Raw genomic sequence first — 20,396 nt, forward strand, 5'->3', positions numbered from 1 at the left:
TTCATGTGATTGAATGGGTTTTTTACCAATGATTGAGAATGTACTTTGATTAGAGGTGTAAACTTTAACTAGAATTAATCAAGAATTTACTTTGGTTAATTGGCTTTTTGCTTGATTTGAGAGGTAAAAGAATAGACATGATTAAGGATAATAATATTTAATTGAGAATGTACTTTGGTTAAATTTACTATGATTAATCTACAAAGTTCTTGCTTTTGATTGAGAATTTACTTTGGTTAATAGTGAGAATGCCAACAAATTAATTGAGAATTTACATTAATTAATTTGTAAATCTACAATAATAATTAATTGAGCAATAATCTTTAGATAACCGATGATGGATCTATTTTGAAAAAGTAGTGGAATCAATAAACCAAATTATAGGAAATCCAAATTAAATCAATCTTTAAGCACACAAATTCAATTAAATACCCATAATTAAACATTAAATTAGGGCAAAAATACGCACACATCAGTGCTCCATCAACAACAACAACAAAACCACCCTAGTCCTTACACTAGTGTTGATGATGAGAGTGATGATAACCCTCGTGCCTTTCATCAACTCTCCAAAGAGGTTCATGACCTCAAAACTTAAATAGATGCCATGCAAGTCAATATACATTTCTTAACTAAGCAATTTAAGGCATCCAAAAATAATCAACATGTTTCTCCTAGACCTTTTCGTCCTCCTTCAAGGCATGAGCATGAACATGTTCATTATGAGGAGGATTTTGAGCGCCCTCATGAGAGAAAATCGCCTCATCAAAGAAGGAAAAGGCGCCCTCCTCCTCCCAAGGAAGTTAGGATAAACTTGCCTCCCTTTCATGGGAAAGATAATGTTGAAACATATCTTGATTGGGTGGCAAAGGTTGATCAACTTTTTGACAGCCACATGATAGAAGAAGATATACGTGTCTGTTTGGTTGTCCTTAGCTTTCAAGGACATGCCCTTAATTGGTGGACTTCCTTAGTCCTTCAAAAGAGAAGAAAAAGGCAACCTGAGATTGACTATTGGTTTGATCTCAAAGCAGTCCTAAATGCCCATCATATTCCTTCATATTACAAAAGGGAGCTTATGGATAAACTCCAAAGGCTCCAACAAAGATCAATAACTGTAGAGGAATATAAGCAAAAGATGGAATTGTATACTCTAAGGGCGGGGATTGAAGAAGAGGGGGATTTAACTATTGTTAGCTTCTTAATTACAATATAAGAGATAGAGTTGAATTGCTCTCATACCAAGGTTTGAATGACCTAGTGCAAATGTGCATCAAGGTGAAGCGTCAACTTTCAAGAAGACCTTCTCGCAAGGATTCTTCTATCTCTTTTCCTAACAATGATCTTTCAAAAGATTCTAAGAAAGATTTTTCAAAGGAATAAGAGACCACTCATAGAATCCCTGCAAAGGTTAATGAAAGAGAAGAGTCCTCCACCAAAAAAACTAGTGACATTAAATGTTTCAAATGTCTAGGTAGAGGTCATGTAGCTACCCAATGTCCTACAAAGCGCACCATTGTGCTAAAGGAAAAGACCTCTATAGCAGTCAAGAGGAGTCTACTTCTTCAAGTGACTTTGAGAGTTCTCATTCTAGTGCTTCCAAAGAACATTCTTTTGCCAAAGAAGGCAATCTTCTTATGATTAGGAGGTTGCTTAACAATCAACCTAGCCTTCCTCTTAATGATCAAAGAGAAAACATTTTCCACCCAAGGTGTGATGTTTTAAATAACACTTGTTCTCTTATCATTGATAGTGGGTCGTGCTACAATTGTTGTAGCACTAGGTTGGTTGACAAGTTGAACCTAGCATTAATATCCCATCCCAAACCTTACAAACTTCATTGGCTTAATGAAGATGGGGATTTCAAGGTTCGGCATCAAGTTGAAATCAAGTTTTCCATTGGCAAATTTAAAGACAAAGTTTTGTGTGATGTGATACCAATGGAAGCTTGCCATATTCTCTTGGGAAGGCCGTGGCAATTTGATCGCAAAACCATCCACAATGGCCATACCAATGAGATCTCCCTCCTTCATCATTCTAAGACTTTTGTCCTTCACCTTCTAACTCCTAGCCAAGTTGCTAGTGATCAATCTCAAATGAGAGCTAGGATAGAGGAAGAGAGTTCTAAGAACTCTAAAGAGGTTTCAAAGACTAAGGTAGGAGAGTTCAATGTCTCTAATCCTAAGGTCATTTCTCATGAAGTGTTTCTCACTCAAAAATATTTTTTCCATACTTTTCATGAGGAACAACCTTCCTACCTTCTTTTGTGTCAAGCTATACTCACTTTTCTCTCTAGCTCTTCACTTAAGAATCTTCTTCCTCCTATTATTGCTCTCCTTCAAGAATTTTAAGATCTTTTTCCAAAAGATGGTCCTCATGGACTTCCTCCTTTTAGAGGGATTGAGCATCAAATTGATTTTGTCCCAAGGGCTAGTCTTCCTAATAGACTTGCCTATAGGACAAACCCAATTGAAACAAAGGAGATGGAATCCCAAGTGAATGAGCTTCTAGAAAAAGGGTGGGTACAAAAGAGCTTGAGTCCTTGTGTTGTGTCTGTGTTGTTTGTGCCCAAAAAAGATCGTAAATGATGCATGTGTTGTGATTGTAGGGCCATCAACAACATAACCATCAAGTATAGGCACCCAATCCCAAGACTTGATGATATTCGAAATGAATTACATGGAACCCAAATTTTTTCCAAAATAGACTCAAGAGTGGTTACCATCAAATCCGAATTCAAAAAGGAGATGAATGGAAAACCGCCTTCAAAACCAAATTTATTCTTTATGAATGGTTAGTCATGCCTTTTGGCTTAACCAATGCTCCAAGTACATTCATACGCTTAATGAATCATGTCTTGCGTGATTGTATAGGTAGATTTGTTGTTGTTTATTTTGATGATATTTTGGTTTATAGCAATGGCGGATTATTATGGTGGCAAGGAGGGGCCTTACCCCCCCTAAATTTTGAAATTTTTTTTACAATAGGTATTTTTATTTTTTTATTATAGATATTAGGTATTTTTATTTTATTTTGTTATAAATATTAAATCAAATATTTTATTTCTTTTATAAACATAATAAATAATACTAATAAATAATAAAATATAAAATCAAATATAATAAAGAATAAAGATTAAAAAGATTTTTCAAGATATTTTATATTATTTGTTTTCATTATAAGTTGTGTTTTTCATAAATTGTTCTCACTTTTCATTCTCATCTATTTTTCTTTTTGTTTCTGAAAAGAAAAAGATCTATTATATTTTCTCTTATTTCTCCTTTATTCTCTTCCATCCTCGAGGGAGAAAAAAAGAAAGTAATTCTTTCGTCTTTGATAGTGAAATATTAGTTCAATAATTTATTTAATGAGCCTCTTTTATATGTTTATGCCTTGAGTTTCTTACAAATTGTTCTCATCTTTCATTCTTATCTATTTTCTTTTGTTTCTGAAGAGAGAAAAATCAATTATTTTTGCTCTCATCTCTCAAATGTTCTCTTCCGTCCTCGAAGAAATAAAGAAGAAGGTAATTCTCTTTTGTCTCACTTGATAGTGAAATATTAGTTTAATAATCTATTTAATGAGCCTCTTTTATATTAATTTTTTATTTTATGAACATAGAAGAAAAGATGAATGTATTGTGTGTTTTTTATAATTGAATTTTAAGTGTGGTTTGATTATCATCGAATTTTCTTTTGTATTTATGTTTCTCAATTTTTTATTAGATTATGATAAATCATTTTTTAGTATTATTTTTTTAAAATAGGTATATTGATGAAGAATAAAAGAATAGATTCATTTTTATTAGATTATCGTTATACTAAGTTATGTATTCATTTTTATTGTGTTAGTGACAATAATAAAATATATAAATTTTGGATGTATTATTTTGGCTCTCTCAACAATTTTAGTCAAGATCCACCACCGGTTTATAGTATTAGTCTTAGTGGTCATATAGATCACCTTAGGATAGTTCTTTCTCTTAGGACCAATCAATTGTATGTCAACATAGACAAATATAATTTTTGTTTAGATAGTGTTGTTATTTTAGGGTTTATAGTCAATAAAAATGAGTTCCATGTTGACAAAACCAGACACTCTATTTTGCTCATCTAACTCCTACAATGTAACGTCTGCATCTCCTAAAAATATAACTGTGCAAACATCTATGGTTATGTTAGAAAAAGAAGACACGTTTATCCGGTGAGAAATATAATATAATTACTTAGCTAGTAAGATAGTAAAAAGACAAAGGATCAAAATAAATTGACAGAAAGATGGCAAAAAAAGGCCGTTAAGTCTAGAAAAAGCAAAACATAGAGGGACCCACGAGAGGACGCAAAAGTCAGAAAGTGACCTCTTTGGCATGTGATGCACAGAATTGGTAACTTCACTCACTCACTTCACAGTTTCTCTCTCCCAGCGCACAGAACTTGAGAAGAGAGAGAGAGACAGAGAGATTCACTGAGAAATACGATGCCATCATTATCTTCTTGGTTCTTCACAACGCTTCTATGCTTCTTAGATGTTACTTTTGCAGGTGACCCTTATGTTTTCTACGATTGGACGGTTTCCTACACCTCAGCCTCCCCTCTTGGAGTTAAACAGAAGGTTTGTTATTCCTTTTCTCTGGTAATTCTATAGTGTGGCTTTGTTTTTCTTTTTCATAGTCATGCCAATGTTGGATGCTGTTGAGGTCAAGAGTTTTTGAAAAACTTGAAATATTCTTGGTTTACAAGTTGCCAAACTCCATGTGCTTCTGGATTAAGGCTTGTGTTGTGATCTGAAGTTCTGTTTGTGACTGGATTCATGAGGGAATGGTCAAATGTATCCTAATATGTGGTGGTAATTCTGTTTTCAGCTAGAAATGTTTTTTACTTATGCCTGAATTTTGTGGTAAATTAAATGTCGGTTGATATACCATTCTGATAGTATTTACTTGATAGTTAATTCTGAATTAAGTGCTAATTATTATAACTCAAATGGACAAGAGGAGAGTATACTATCAATGTCAATTTTTGGTATGTTAAATATTTGGCATTTTGTGATTAACAACAGATGAATTTAACCTTCTTTCTTGCATATTGGTATTTCTGGTGAATAGTTTAGATGGGATCCGATTTTGACCTTTTTTTGCCCTTAAAATGTTCAGTAAGGGTGTCTTTGGTGGAGTGGAGGGGAAGGATGGAGAGGGAGGGGGAAGAATTTTGGGCGTTTGATAAAGGGAAAGGGGAAAAGAAATAATTTGGGGGACCACTATATTATTTCTTACATATATATATATATATATATATATATATATATATATATATATTCACCTTTCTATCTTTTCTTATTTTCTATCAAATTATAGAACTTTCAAATTGTGTCTCTATTTCTCACCCATTTGTACTCTATCAAACCACTCAACATTCAATTTTTTCTTTTACTTATTTCTCTTTTTATCAACTTGTTTCTTTCCATTTTCCATTCCTTCTATTTCTCTTTTCAAAAACCAAACGCAATATCAACAATTAAAGTTAGTCGGAGTATCACCTTCTATAGTGTTCTTAAGAAGCTCCAACATATTTTAGTACTTTTGGGTTTCCTTTTTGGGGCTGATTCGATTTTCATTCAGTGTGTCCTTGTAAATGTCGTTTTATGGTATTTTAGGATAGGAGGAGGTTGGGGATGAGGAACCTTCCAGTTCAAATGATAAATAATGCTGAGCTGAAAACCAAAGTAGAGCCTAACTGACAATGCCCTTCTGCAATCCTACCATCAACCAAAACAGTGAAGTAATCATCATATGTTGTCATAGTACCTATTTGGATACAAACTAGCGTTGTATGCAATAGACTCCTACTCTCCTGTTCAGTCCTAGAGTTAAGGACCAAACACTAGCAGGTCTTAGTGCTGCAGTAGAGCAATAAAGGACACTTTGACACTCTAGTTAGGCTTCTTTATGAGCAAAGAGATGTGAGTTAAAGTGAATACCTGACTAGCCAAATCCCTTATACTTTGACATTCTACAGGGGCAATGATTTTTGGATATCCTATTATTTTAAACCGTCCATCATAACCTCTAATTTCTCACTCTTTCTCTCTTTTCCTATCACCTATTATTTTATCTCTGTCGCACTTGCTGTTGAATAACATATGGGGAGTCCAAATATATTTTTCCTTTTCATAATGGGAGGTGGCTTGATAGAACACTTGAGGAGGGGCTGATACAACATGAGAAAGATGATGAAGAAGGCCATGTTAGTGGAAGGCCCAAGATATGGAAGGTTTACTCTAGGGTCAACTGCCACTCCCTGTTCTGAGATAACATGGCCTAAATATACCACTTGTCTACTGCCAAACACACACTTCTTTTGATTCACCACAAAAGCTTGTTGCTGTAATAGTTGCAACACTAGAGATAAATTCTCTAAGTGGTCTTGCCACCTTCGACTATACACTAAAATATCGTCAAAGAATACTAAGACAAACTTCCTTAGATAGGGCTTGAAAACTTGATTCATTATTGATTGAAAAGTGGCTGGGGCATTAGTTAACCCGAAGGGCATTACCAAGTACTCGTAATGGCCTTCATGAGTGCGAAAAGCTGTCTTGTGCACATCTTCCTCTCTCATTCTAATTTGGTGATACCCGGACTTCAAGTCTAGTTTTGAAAAGTAAGCAACTCCATGCAACTCATCCAATAGCTCTTCCACCAAGGAATCGGGTATTTATCTGGCACTGTTACCTTGTTCAGTTCTCTATAATCCACACACATCCTCCATGAAGCATCCTTCTTCTTAACCAGAATGACTGGGCTTGAGAAAGCACTTGTGCTATGCCTAATAGTTCCTTGATGTAACAATTCACTCACCTGTTTTTCTATCTCTTCTTTGTGATGATACGGATATCTGTAAGGTCGCACACTCACATGTCCGACCTCCTTATACAGTTCAATACCATGAGAAATCTTTCTAGCTGGAGGTAGTCCTTTCGGTTCCTTGAAAATTTCTTGAAAAGTGGACAACACTTGCTGCACTTCATTCAATTGTATAATAGACAAGCCCCTGTCAATACCTAGATAATTTTTCTGTGTTCTTTGGGCCATTAAGCTTTGCAAAGAAGCCACCATTTCTGTTTGACATCTCCTTTCTGTTTTCTGCCCCTGTAATTCCACTAGGTATCCCAACCAGTTAAAACTGATAACTCTGTTTTTCCAATCGAAAGTCACCTTACCAAATTCTTGTAACCAGGCTACTCCCAATATCATATCCAGCCCTCCTAATTCCAACACATGCAGTATTACAACAGTATGAAAATTGCCAAATTGGATTTTCACAGGCTTGCATCTACCCAAAGTGGGTATCTTATGGCCATCACCCAACTGCACTCCAATAGGCTTTTCATTCTCCATTTCCAATCCCAAAGCTGCCACTACATGAGGAGATATAAAGTTGTGGCTCGCCCCACTGTCAACCAAAACCACCACAAAAACTCCATTAATAGATGCTTCCAAGCGTAGGGTCGAAGGAATAATCCTTTCATTTCCACCTATCTCCACTCCTCCAAACATTCCCATAGCTCCGCAATCCAATGTGGACTCTTCCTTTTGCTCCATCTCCTTACTAGCGATAATCTCTCCTTCCTCATTCACGGTTTCATCATCACCCAACACAAGCAGCCTCAACTGTCGTTCTGCACAATTGTGTAATGGATGATATTTTTCACCACATCTGAAACAGAGCCCTTGTGCCTTACGATTCATTAATTCAGAATAAGGGAGATGTTTAGTACCCCTATTTCGTTCTGATGGAGAAGATCGATCGCTATCAGCACGTTGTATGGGTGATGCAGCAGCTCTCGCCCCTCCTTGGGCCACACTTTCGTTAGAGAACCCTTTTGATTGGGCTCTAACACTTGGACCCACTCCTATACCCATCTTATTTGGGCTGTAACCCGACCCGATACCAGTTCTATCTGGGTTATTCGAAACCCATCCTTGATTTCCTCTTCCCATGCGTCCTCCGACTCCTCTACCACTTTGTTCCCCATATAACTCAATTTCTACGTTCCTCGCGATTCGCATAGCCTCTAAGCGGTTGATAGGATTGAAAGTGCGAACACGTCTTCGAATCTCCGGTCGAAGACCACCGATGAAATATCCTAAATATTGTTCTTCCGACAATCGTGATACCTGGGACGAAATGAATTCAAACTCCGACAGGTATTCCTCTATGCTTCCTGTTTGATTCAAGTCCTTAAGTTCCTCATAGGGATTGTCACTTCAACCACCTCCGTATCTCCCAATCAGCTCCCGTTTTAACTTCGTCCAAGTCAACCCCTCACCAGAGTCGCGGAGAAGATTGAACCAATGGATAGTGGCCCCCTCCATGCTTAACTTAGCCAATCGCACCTTCATTTCCTCCTTCGACCCCTGAACCTCGAAATAAGTCTCTGCGCGCGTAATCCATCCCACCGGGTCAGTTCCGTCGAATAAAGGCAGTTCTACCTTCTTCGCTGTCATTCTTTCCTCCGGTGACGCTTCCATTTCTGGAGACGATGAAACTCGCTCTTCACTTCTTGCAGTATGCAATCTAGCAAATTCCTCCAACATAGATTGACGAAACTCCACCAACGATTGTCGCATTGAAGCCTCCATTGCCGTCAAACGCTCCTCCAATGCTTCCACTCTATCTGACATCTTCGGTGGCATGGAAGAAGGGTAACTCCGCTAACTCTCCTAGCAGGTATCTGGCAGGTCGGACCAGTGATAGAACTATGACCACAAAAATAAATCAAAACAGCACAGCAAATGATAGTGTATGAAAACTGTATTATTGAATGTGTGAAAATGAGCAAAACGATGGTATGACAATATTTGGAGGAGGGAATAATGATAGAACACTTGAGGAAGGGCTGATACAACATGAGAAAGATGATGAAGAAGGCCATGTTAGTGGAAGGCCCAAGATATGGAAGGTTTACTCTAGGAGGAAGAAAACAGGCCCAGGGAATATTAATTAGTTAGGAGGGTAATGACGTGGCAAAAGAAGAGAAGTATTTGAGAAGGGAGGAAAGAGAGAGGGAGGATACGGAAGTTTGTTATGAAATAGGGTAAGGAGAGTGATCTCTCTGGAGGAGTCATAGACTCTAGAGATATTCTATATTGTCATACCACCGTTTTGCTCATTTTCACACATTCAATAATACAGTTTTCATACACTATCATTTGCTGTGCTGTTTTGATTTATTTTTGTGGTCATAGTTCTATCATGGCTCAATGTGAGAAGGCCTATATGACTTGATCTATAGGTATACTAGCGATAGGACTTACATCTTTGGTTTTCGGTCTCTACCTGATCTAATTCAGCTCCAATGAGGATTCTAGTTTTTGTTCTTGTGCAGTATATATGAGATCTGGACCAAGACGTCATGCTAACCGCCCAAACTCCACCACTAGGCCAACCCTAGTGGTTTGAAAATTCAAAGTTTCTAAAACACATACCATGATGTTTTTAATCTATTTTCTTAATGACAATGATCCATACAAACATGTACAAACCTTCACTTTTCTTACACCGTATCCCCCCCCCACCACCACGCCCATATTTAATTTCTTTAATCTTTTTCTAATAGTTATGCACTTTCCAAGTTTTCATGGTTTCAAATGCCTTCATAATGTCCCTAAACTAATTATAACCATACCATGATACCATCATTCAATTCAGTTGAGTGTAAAACAAAAGGAAGATCCCCTTCCTCTCTTAAAAAAGGGACATAAATACTTTGGCATCACTAGAAAGAACTTACAAGGACATGATATGAATTAGTACAACAACGTTAGGTTATCAATCACCCCCTAAATTAATTAGACTACTGAGAATGTATCCTAAAACCTTTTAATAATTTAGATATCTTACAAACTAACAAAGAAGCCATTTTGACTTATCCCTAGTTTCTTGCTCTCTTTTTTCCACCAGATCCCAAATGGATTGTAAAGACAACCCTCCAAAGTCTTTGGAGAAACCTATTCACTTTCAATATACGTTTGACCATTTAACACTGTACTCGAGATTTCTTATGTGTTGTATAAGTGCATAAAATTTAATTCATTCGTTTTTATTAGACTAGTGCATGTAAAAACATGTGGTTTGTTTCTGTATTTGTAATATACTCTGTAGCTTTTTGAATTTACTTGTTTGTTTCATACTCACCTATGACTAATGCTGTTTTTCATGAACCCTCTTTTGTAACAAATTTCTATTTCAGGTTATTGGGATCAATGGACAATTTCCAGGACCAACTCTGAATATCACCACAAACTGGAATGTAGTTGTCAATGTCAAGAACAATCTTGATGAACCATTACTTCTAACATGGTAACATAATTGGGTTTTGTCCAGAATGATGATGTAACTAGTAATAATGATGGTAATGATTATGTTGCGTAGTTAAATGCAGGAATGGCATACAACATCGGAAAAATTCTTGGCAGGATGGAGTTTCGGGAACTAATTGTCCAATTCCAGCAGGGTGGAATTGGACGTATGAGTTTCAAGTTAAAGATCAGATAGGGAGCTTTTTCTACTTCCCTTCCTTAAACTTCCAGAAAGCTGCAGGAGGATATGGAGGTGTCATCATAAACAATCGACCAGTTATTCCTGTTCCCTTTGGATGGCCAGATGGAGATATTACCCTATTTTTGAGTGACTGGTACACCAAGAGTCATAAGGTCCTTTTGCTTTCCCTGACTGACTTTGGTAATTTTTTTCTTTTTCTTCATAGAGCTTTGAGCATTTCACATGGTGAAACAGGATCTCAGGAAAGATGTTGAAAATGGGGTTGACCTTGGAGTTCCTGACGGAGTGCTTATTAATGGACTAGGTCCTTATCGCTATGATGACAATCTTGTCCAAAATGGCATTTCTTACCAAATAATAAATGTGGAACCAGGTAAGAACATAGGCAATGGATTTTTTTTTTTTCACTTAGTTTATAAGCATGGGAGAGGCATGTGACAGTAACATACATGGCAAGTTGGCAACAATCTTCCTTCTCCTTAGAACTTTTATTTTCCAGAGGAGTCCACACGAAGTTTTATGTCTGAAATTATAATTTAATATAATAAAGCCATGCCTATTGCAGATAGTCGCAAAACAGTTTGGATTTGAAATAGACAAATTGTATCTTATACAAGATGACAAAGTCAAGCTGGGACATCGTGTTAACTTTCGTTTTTTTACCAATCTGGGTTAGTTTGCTTTTGAAATATAGAAATATAGAATAAATAATAGTTTTTTGCCGAGTTATTGAAATTTGAGGTATCTTATTATCCAGTCCTTCTATGTTGTCCTGAAATACGCAGACCAAACTCTTGTCTGCTTGACTTGAGCTAATTGTCATCTGTGACAAGGCAAAGTCTTTTATATCATAAGTGTATGCATTTATGTTTCATGATCATGTGATCCAGTGATGAAGGATTCTCTTGTTCCTTTTTAAAATAATTGAATATGGTGTGAGTTGATTAAGAAAGCTAAGTGAAATCCCCACTGGATATTAAGATAGCAAGCTATCTAGATGTGCAGGTTCCTTTCACAATGCTCAAGAGAAGAAGATGATAGATTGATTCAAAACAAAAAGGAAATGGAAAGCACATAAACCATAGAAAACCAAGAACAATTAAAGGAAGAAGAAAACATAAAATGGAAAGGAAAGAAATGGTAAAAAATGTGAGAAGCACGCCACTACAAGGCTAGGGTAGAAGCCATGGCAACCTTGAAGATGAGTGGATGTGTGCCGCCACTTGCTATGCAAGATAAGGCTTAAAAGTATTCACTCCCAAGGGAGGAAACTCTCACAAATGGTTGAGACACAAGAGTGTTTTTACTTCAAAATGTTCAACCCTTTTACATGTTTAGGAGCACCCCTTATATAGAAGAGTTTAGGGGCCTCTAAGCAAATAAAAGATACCTAAGAATGTCTCTACAAAAACCTAATCCTAGCTTCTAGAAACTAGGTCAAATAAGGTTTCAAAAATGAGAGACAAAAGAGTCAACTATGGTGTGTGCAAGGCTAATTTCGTTCTAGCACAAAAGGAGACAAAGAATGTGTCTCATATGTCTCCAAAAAGTGGCCAAAGTGTGTTAAATTCAAAGGAGACCAAAGGTACATAGGTACACTTGCTTTATGCATTTTTCTTTATGCTTTATGCATTTGCTTTACTCTCTCCTCCACATCATTTATGCTCCTCAATCACCATGCGCCACCTAGCATTGCTTTCTTACTCCTAATTAACTTACAAAGCAAATAAACATAGATTAGTATGTTGGCTTAAGTCAAGTCAACTATAGTCAACAAGTCAAACCTAGTCAAAGGTCAACAAGTCAACTAAAGTTGATTCAACTAAGTCAACTTAGGGAATAAAAAATAACAACCACAAATGAAAGGGATAATGGATTAGTGAACTTCCTTTCTAAACATGCTTAGTCTTCTTAAGCATGTGCCTCCATCCTTGGTTGGGGTTAATCCTTCATCATCCTCCCCTTCTTGGAGAGAATTTGACCACAAATTCTTTAAGCCTTTGTGGATGGAACTTGACTTGATTTGGGGGAGGATTTGCGTCTCCCTTTTAAGAGCTTTTATTCCATCCTTTCTAAGGGTATGACCCCTAGCTTTGGTTAGGCCATCTTTATTTTCTAGACTATTCTTCCTCTCTTGCTTATGCTTTGGGCCTTCCTTTTTGGCTTGGGAAGAGAAGGACGAGTGATGCACATCTTGCTTTGGAAGAATTTTTTGTAGGCAAGTAACACCTTGGTGAAAGCTTGCTCCTTTTCTTTTTCTTTTTTATCATTTCTTATTATATTTCTATCCTTATTAACTTCTTGAGGTGATAGAGGTAGTAAAGTTGTCTTTTTCCCATTTTTGAAGAAAATGTATTAGTTGGTATGACCATCATGTAAAGTTTGTTTATCAAATTGCCATGACCTACCTAGTAAGATATGTGTGACTTCCATGGGAACAACATCACATAGCACCTCATCTTTGTAGCTTCCTATAGAAAAGTTAATTAGGACTTGTTTATTGACATCTATTTCTCCCTCTTTACTTATTCAAGCAAGCTTGTAGGGCTTAGCATGAGGAATGGTCTCTAAGCTAAGCTTTTCCACCAACCTTGTGCTAGCTACATTGGTACTACTTCCTCCATCAATAATTAGAGAGCAAACCCATTTGTTAATTTTGCATCTAGATTGAAAAATGTTTTCTCTTTGAGTTGGCTCAAGCTCACTTTGATCTTGACCTATCATGCACCTTAATAACAGGGTCTTTCTCAAAATTTTAGTTTTACTAGAGGAAGAAGATTCTTTTGAAAGAGAATGGGGAGATGAGTGTTCACTTTCAACATCATTACTCTTCTTTAAGATCATGGTCCTCTTGGTTGGACAATTTAAAGCAATGTGATTATAACCCAAACATTTAAAACATTTAATGGAACTTGATCTTGAAGAAGTGGAATGGTGAATGTGATCACTTGGAGACTTACTTTTACTTGGTGGTTCTTTATGAGAGTTAGAAGAGAACTTATCATGTTTCTTTTTATCATTTCCCTTCCGTGAGTGACTAGAGTAGTGGTTGGGTGAGTAACTCTTTTTTGCCCTTCTTTTTCTTTTCAATTGAATTTCAATCCCAAGGACAAGTGTGAAAACATTTTCAAGAGTGGAGTACTCATACAACTCTACTTGGTCTTTTATGTCTCTCCTAAGACCACTCACAAATCTTTTTATTTTCTCTTTATTAGTTTCTTTTATTTCAACCCTACGCATTTGAGACTCTAATTCTTTAAAGTACTCACTCACACTCATAGAACCTTGGTGAAGCCTTTGGAGCTTCAAAGGAAGTTCCTTCCTATAGGATGGAGGAACAAATCTAGCGCGCATAAGAGTTTTAATGTCCATACAAGAAGCCGCGGGTGGCCCTTGGTCATAATTCTTACAAACTTTATGCCACCAAGTATTGACATACTCCAAAAATCCTAAAACTACTAGATCAACTTGTGCTTGATCCTTTACATGATTTTCATTGAAAATTTGATCAACTTTAGCTTCCCAATCAAGATTTTTGGATCACTTCCACCATAGAACTTAGGAATCTTTGGAGTTTGCTTCTCTTGTGATGGGTTGCGCCTAGAATGCCCTCTTTTCCTAGCCTCTCTTTCTTGCTCTTTAGCTTCAAGCCTTTGAATGTGCTCTTGGATTCTTAGGTCACTTTGCTCCTTTTCTTTTCTCAATTGTTCAAAGGACTCCTTCCTAGAGAACTCCAAATCCCGAAGTAATCTCATCAATGTATTGTTTTTGTTTAGAGTAAGTGCATTTGATGAACTTGCCATGATTCCTACAACAAAACACTCAAAGCCAAGACAAAATAAATGAATTAGGAGTTAGACAACATGAAAACCGAGACCAATTCCAACCCAAAATGTAACCCAAGTGTTTAGATCACTCTCCCAAAGTAATAAGGCAAGGCTACACTCAAAGCTCCTCCAAAGGAGTGGAGCAAACACTTTTAAAAACTTGTTCAAAACCTTTCAAATGCAAGGCAACTGATTCGGCAACAACATCCAAGAGTTTCAAGAAAAGAAAAGTACTAAGACAAAACAAAGAACACCTAGTGACAAGCAAGAAAAGCACAAAAACAAGGAAAGCTAAACTCTAAAGAAGAAAAGTTTGAGACAAAATTTTTAACAAGACTAAAACAAGAAAAGCACATTTTAAAGACTCTATGGAAAGCACTTAACAAGCATCTTCAAGTCTTAAATCATGCATACACCAAGAAAGATCATAACTAAGTTAAAGCATGGAACTAATTAGCCAATATCACCCAATTCTCAAGTATGAAAACTAGTAGCATAACACCTAGTGAAAAACACACTTTTAGTTCACCAAGGAGCAAGGTTGCTCTCGGTTTTTAGGCAAAAATTGGTGCAAATTTTTCTTCTTTCACAACTAGTTTCATAAAATGGTGAGAAAGAGTTTTAGGTGGCTTGGACACTTACTTCCTCAAGTTTTAGGCCAAAATCAATTTCATGGAGCATACATCAAGCAAGACATAAAGTGAAAGCAAGATTCAAATACTTGGAAAAACAAGAATAAGAAAACTTCAAGCTAACATATGACATATGACTCAAGCAAAAGTTAGGCACATTTAAAGACTCAAACATGTAGCTATCATGCATTTAAACTTTTGGAAATAAAGGTCAATGATTAAGCACACAAAGACATGTTATCCAACAACATTTAGGAGTAAGAAGAGTAACAAAAACAGTAGCCAAAACTGTCCAACATAACCTGAAAAACGTTGATTCGCGGTGATCTTGGCAGTTCTGACCTTTGCTCACTATTTCAATCATAACTCTCTCCACAAAACTCCAAATGCATTGGTTCTTTTTTTGTTAAAAACTAGACTAACAGAGCTTTCTTTAGACATCAAGAACGTTATTTTTAGACCACTGAGCAGGTGCAGTTTAATCTTTTAAAATCGTGAACAGTTTTTGCCAGCATTGTTTTTATGTGAACCATTAAAAGATAGCTACACAAGACAAGGTTAGAACATGAAAACACCATATTCAAGGACAACCAAAGCTCTAGATACCAAATGATGAAGGATTATCTTGTTCCTTTTTTAAGATTATTGAATATGGTGTGAGTTGATTAAGAAAGCTAAGTGAAATCCCCACTGGACATTAAGATAGCAAGCTATCTAGATGTGAAGGTTCCTTTCACAAAGCTCAAGAGAAGAAGATGATGGATTGATTCAAAACAAAAAGGAAATGGAAAGCACATAAACCATAGAAAACCAAGAACAATTAAAGGAAGAAGAAAACATAAAATGGAAAGGAAAGAAATGGTAAAGAATGTGAGAAGCACGCCACTACAAGGCTAGGCTAGAAGCCATGGCAACCTTGAAGATGAGTGGATGTGTGCCGCCACTTGCTATGCAAGATAAGGCTTAAAAGTATTCACTTCCAAGGGAGGAAACTCTCACAAATGGTTGAGACACAAGAGTGTTTTTACTTCAAAATATTCAACCCTTTTACATGTTTAGGAGCACCCCTTATATAGAAGAGTTTAGGGGCTTCTAAGCAAATAAAAGATACCTAAGGATGTCTCTACAAAAACCTAATCCTAGCTTCTAGAAACTAGGTCAAATAAGGTTTCAAAAATGAGAGACAAAAGAGCCAACTATGGTGTGCGCAAGGCTAATTTCGTTCTAGCACAAAAGGAGACAAAGAATGTGTCTCATATGTCTCCAAAAAGTGGCCAAAGTGTGCTAAATTCAAAGGAGACCAAAGGTACATAGGTACACTTGCTTTATGCATTTTTCTTTATGCTTTATGCCTTTGCTTTACTCTCTCCTCCACATCATTTATGCTCCCCAATCACCATGCGCCACCTAGCATTGCTTTCTTACTCCTAATTAACCTACAAAGCAAATAAACATAGATTAGCATGTTGGCTTAAGTCAAGTCAACTATAGTCAACAAGTCAAACCTAGTCAAAGGTCAACAAGTCAACTAAAGTTGATTCAACTAAGTCAACTTAGGGAATAAAAAATAACAAACACAAATGAAAGGGATGAAGGATTAGTGAACTTCCTTCTTCCTTTTTAAACATGCTTAGTCTTCTTAAGCATGTGCCTCCATCCTTGGTTGGGGTTAATCCTTCATCATCTAGACACTAATTATGATTTTTGTATATTCTTTTATTCTGCGAGTATGTCTTGCTACCATATCATTTTTGTCATCCTCCCAAATCTTTCTCTGATCATGTTGTTCTTCTATATTGGGGCATAACATTTATTCAGGCCGTAGAATAACATGCACAAACATAGCTTCTGCACAGGGCTCCAATTATCAAGGGTCTATAGATTTTAAATTTTGGCTCCCAAATACGCTGCTTGACTCTTTAGGATGGAACCAATTTTCATGATTAGAAGAGGACCTCTAAGAATTTTAAGATGTCCCTTCATATTATGCAGCACTTAAGATTTTCACCCAAAAATAGATGGTTTTTAATTCTATCACTCACGTTTACATGCTCAAACAAGAATTTGCAGATACTTTAGTCATTTTAAATCTAGATATCTAAAGTAGTTTGTAAACAAGTGAGAACTTAAATTTTTCTGTAGTCATGTATCATCAACTGTTTATCATTCTGTTTGACACAGGAAAAACATATCGCCTACGTGTTCACAATGTTGGTATCTCAACAAGTTTGAATTTTAGGATACAAAATCACAACTTGCTTCTTGTGGAGACTGAAGGATCATACACGGTTCAGCAAAACTACACCAACATGGATATTCATGTGGGTCAGTCATATTCATTCTTGGTTACAATGGATCAAAATGCCAGCACTGATTACTATATTGTTGCCAGTCCTCGGTTTGTTAATTCATCATGGGCTAGAGCTACTGGAGTTGCCATTTTGCACTACTCTAATTCTCTGGGACCTGCTTCAGGCCCCCTTCCTAGTCTTTTGGGTGAAGATGATCCTTCATTCTCAATAAATCAAGCAAGATCCATAAGGTTATTAGTTGGTACTTTGTCTCCTAGCAGAAACTTTTGCTTTGATAAAAAACTAGGTGAATACTATAGTCCCTAAGTTATTACACTGTCTTTTTGACATTGGCGTTTAGGGGGACAATACAAAAAAAAAGAAAAAACAACATTAATATATTATACTTGCTGCCCTTTGATCACACCTTAAATTTTACGGTTAGGTCTAGAGTATTTTAATATCATAAAATTTTGAACATTCAAACTCTCATTCGATTATGGTACTTTTAGGTGGAATGTTTCTGCTGGTGCTGCACGTCCAAACCCACAGGGCTCCTTCAAATATGGTGATATTACTGTGACAGATGTATATGTTATTCTTAATAGACCTCCAGAGCTTATAAATGGAAAGTGGCGAACTACCCTTAATGGTATATCATACTTACCACCTTCAACACCTCTGAAGCTTGCACAACAATTTAAAATTTTGGGTGTGTACAAGATTGATTTTCCAAATAGATTGATGAACAGACCCCCAAAAGTTGATACTTCTCTGATTAATGGTACTTACAGAGGTTTTATGGAAATAATATTTCAAAACAATGACACTGCAGTCCAGAGCTATCATTTGGATGGCTATGCATTCTTTGTTGTTGGGTAAGATTTTAGCTTTAAAATTTCAATTTATCATTTTGGTTTTTTATCTATGTCGCACTAAAATTGAGGATAAGAGGGAGTGAATTTCTCATTTGAACTGTAGCATGGATTTTGGAGTATGGACGGAAAATAGCAGGAGCACTTATAATAAATGGGATGGTGTGGCTCGCAGCACTACACAGGTATTACTAACTTACTTCCTTAGCCACACCACAATCTCTTGCTCCATACATTTGCTCAAAAACTTATGTGAAAGTTATGTTGGAATGAACCATTTTCATATATAACAAGGGGAACCAAGTATAGAGATTGTTTCACACATTCAACCATGAATTACTTCATTTTAACCTGTCTGCAGGTCTTTCCTGGTGCTTGGACAGCCATTTTGGTATCTCTTGACAATGCCGGTATTTGGAACCTTCGTGCGGAGAACCTCAACTCTTGGTATCTGGGCCAAGAAGTTTATGTGCACGTTGTAAACCCAGAGAAAGACACCGATGAAAGTAATTTGCCTGACAATGCAATTTTCTGTGGCTTACTTTCCTCCCTTCAAAGGTAAGAGTTCCTTTAAAGAAAGTAAATTGTAATAGCAATATACTTCAACTAAGACAATCAAATTCTCAGAATTTCACCAAGATTTGTGCTTTAAATGAAGAAAAGGATGTCATTGAAATATAAATATTTCAGTTATATAGCTTATTAATAAAAATTTGAAATCTCTTGTTGGATTTTGATATTACGCCCTGTTTTTCTCTCAAGATACATTGATGTATACTAATTTTTTTTATAGTAACACTATTGCTTGTTTCTCTTCTGCAGGGATCAATCTCACAAATTCCAGTTCTCCAGGGGATCACCGTTTTGCAGTAATTCTCTAATTTTGTTGTTCATGCTATTTCTAGCATTACTTGAAAGTTTATTTGGTATGTCGGGTGTTGAACTTTAAGTCAATTAAAACAAAGAAAGTTATTGTTTGTAACATGACAGTAGCCATTTAAAGATTTATAGGTTTTTTTGTCAGAAATGAATTTTTGTGTGTACAACATGGAGAAATTGGTGCAGTGATGTATTCATAATTGTAAACTAGAATCCTACATTGAAGTTCTTTTTTCCTTGTATTTATAATTTTGGAGGATTGTAACCTTCCCCCAAGGATTTTCCTACCCAACTAATTTGGTAAGAGAAAGTCGTTAAAGGAATGCTTGATGCTTAAATTCATTATTGTTGTTGTTGTGTTCTTCTCTTTTTCTTCAATTCTCAACAATCTATTATCCATAAAAAGGATATGGTTTGATGCTCATTCCTTTTATTAAATTGAGTTTGAATTCCACTACCAATGTGAGTACTTTATTAATGAGTAATTTCTAAATATCTATACATGAGTGTGGAGCATTGTCGTGTGTGATAATCATGATGAATTCTACATACTGCAAATATTTGAGTAATAAATGTGAAAAGGATTACGAAAAGTACAAAATTTGAAGAAAACTAATAATTTGGTTCAACACTTGTTTGGGGAAGAAAAAAATGGTTATTTCGATGGAATGAAATCATTGGGGTTTAATTTCTTTAACCTATCCTACCATGCAATAAAAACTATTCTTATTCAAATAAATCTGTGTTATGATTAGGGTTGGACATAATTTACTGAACTATACTAAACTATAGTTAATTGTACTATACTAAATTAAAATATACTAAACTATTCCTAATAATAATTGAACTGTATTTTCACTTTTAAGAAACTAAATTTATGTTAAGTTAACTAAGTTAACTGTTGAACTATAGTAAATAGGTTATTAATGTGAAAGAAAAGATTGAAAGAGCAAAATTAGGATAAGAATTGGATTTATGTGTTTTGGGTTTTATGTTCTATTCTTTCTCTTTCATATTCAAATATTTATTTTATTTTGTTTTAATTTTTTTTTTACTCTTTCTCTGAGAAAAATATACAATATTTGTAATTAATTTATTAAACAAATTATAAATTCATTCAAGATCTTATTTTATTTTGAATGAATTTTACTATGTAATGTTGTACCACACCTAGCTAAACTCGACCAAATAATTAAGCAATACATATACCAAGGCAGTCAAGTATTCAGCCTAGGCCGAGTTAGCCTAAGTTTTACCAGTTCTAACCTAAACATCTAGAGGAATAACCTACACCTCATATAACCAACATAAGCTGTCAAGATAAGTAGCC

General features: G+C 35.8%; 1 protein-coding gene across 1 annotated transcript; it reads left to right on the forward strand.

Moving 5' to 3' along the window:
* Nucleotides 1–4,357: 4,357 nt before the first annotated feature.
* Nucleotides 4,358–19,408, forward strand: LOC114193104 (monocopper oxidase-like protein SKU5). The gene is made up of 9 exons (XM_028082803.1): nucleotides 4,358–4,611; nucleotides 10,252–10,361; nucleotides 10,444–10,714; nucleotides 10,797–10,935; nucleotides 17,203–17,563; nucleotides 17,825–18,190; nucleotides 18,294–18,372; nucleotides 18,549–18,745; nucleotides 19,010–19,408. Exons 1-9 carry the CDS (start codon nucleotides 4,477–4,479, stop codon nucleotides 19,134–19,136), a joined length of 1,785 nt encoding a protein of 594 aa, XP_027938604.1. The 5' UTR covers nucleotides 4,358–4,476; the 3' UTR covers nucleotides 19,137–19,408.
* Nucleotides 19,409–20,396: the final 988 nt, after the last annotated feature.

Source organism: Vigna unguiculata, chromosome 8 (genome assembly GCF_004118075.2).
Source record: "Vigna unguiculata cultivar IT97K-499-35 chromosome 8, ASM411807v1, whole genome shotgun sequence".
NCBI lineage: Eukaryota > Viridiplantae > Streptophyta > Magnoliopsida > Fabales > Fabaceae > Vigna > Vigna unguiculata.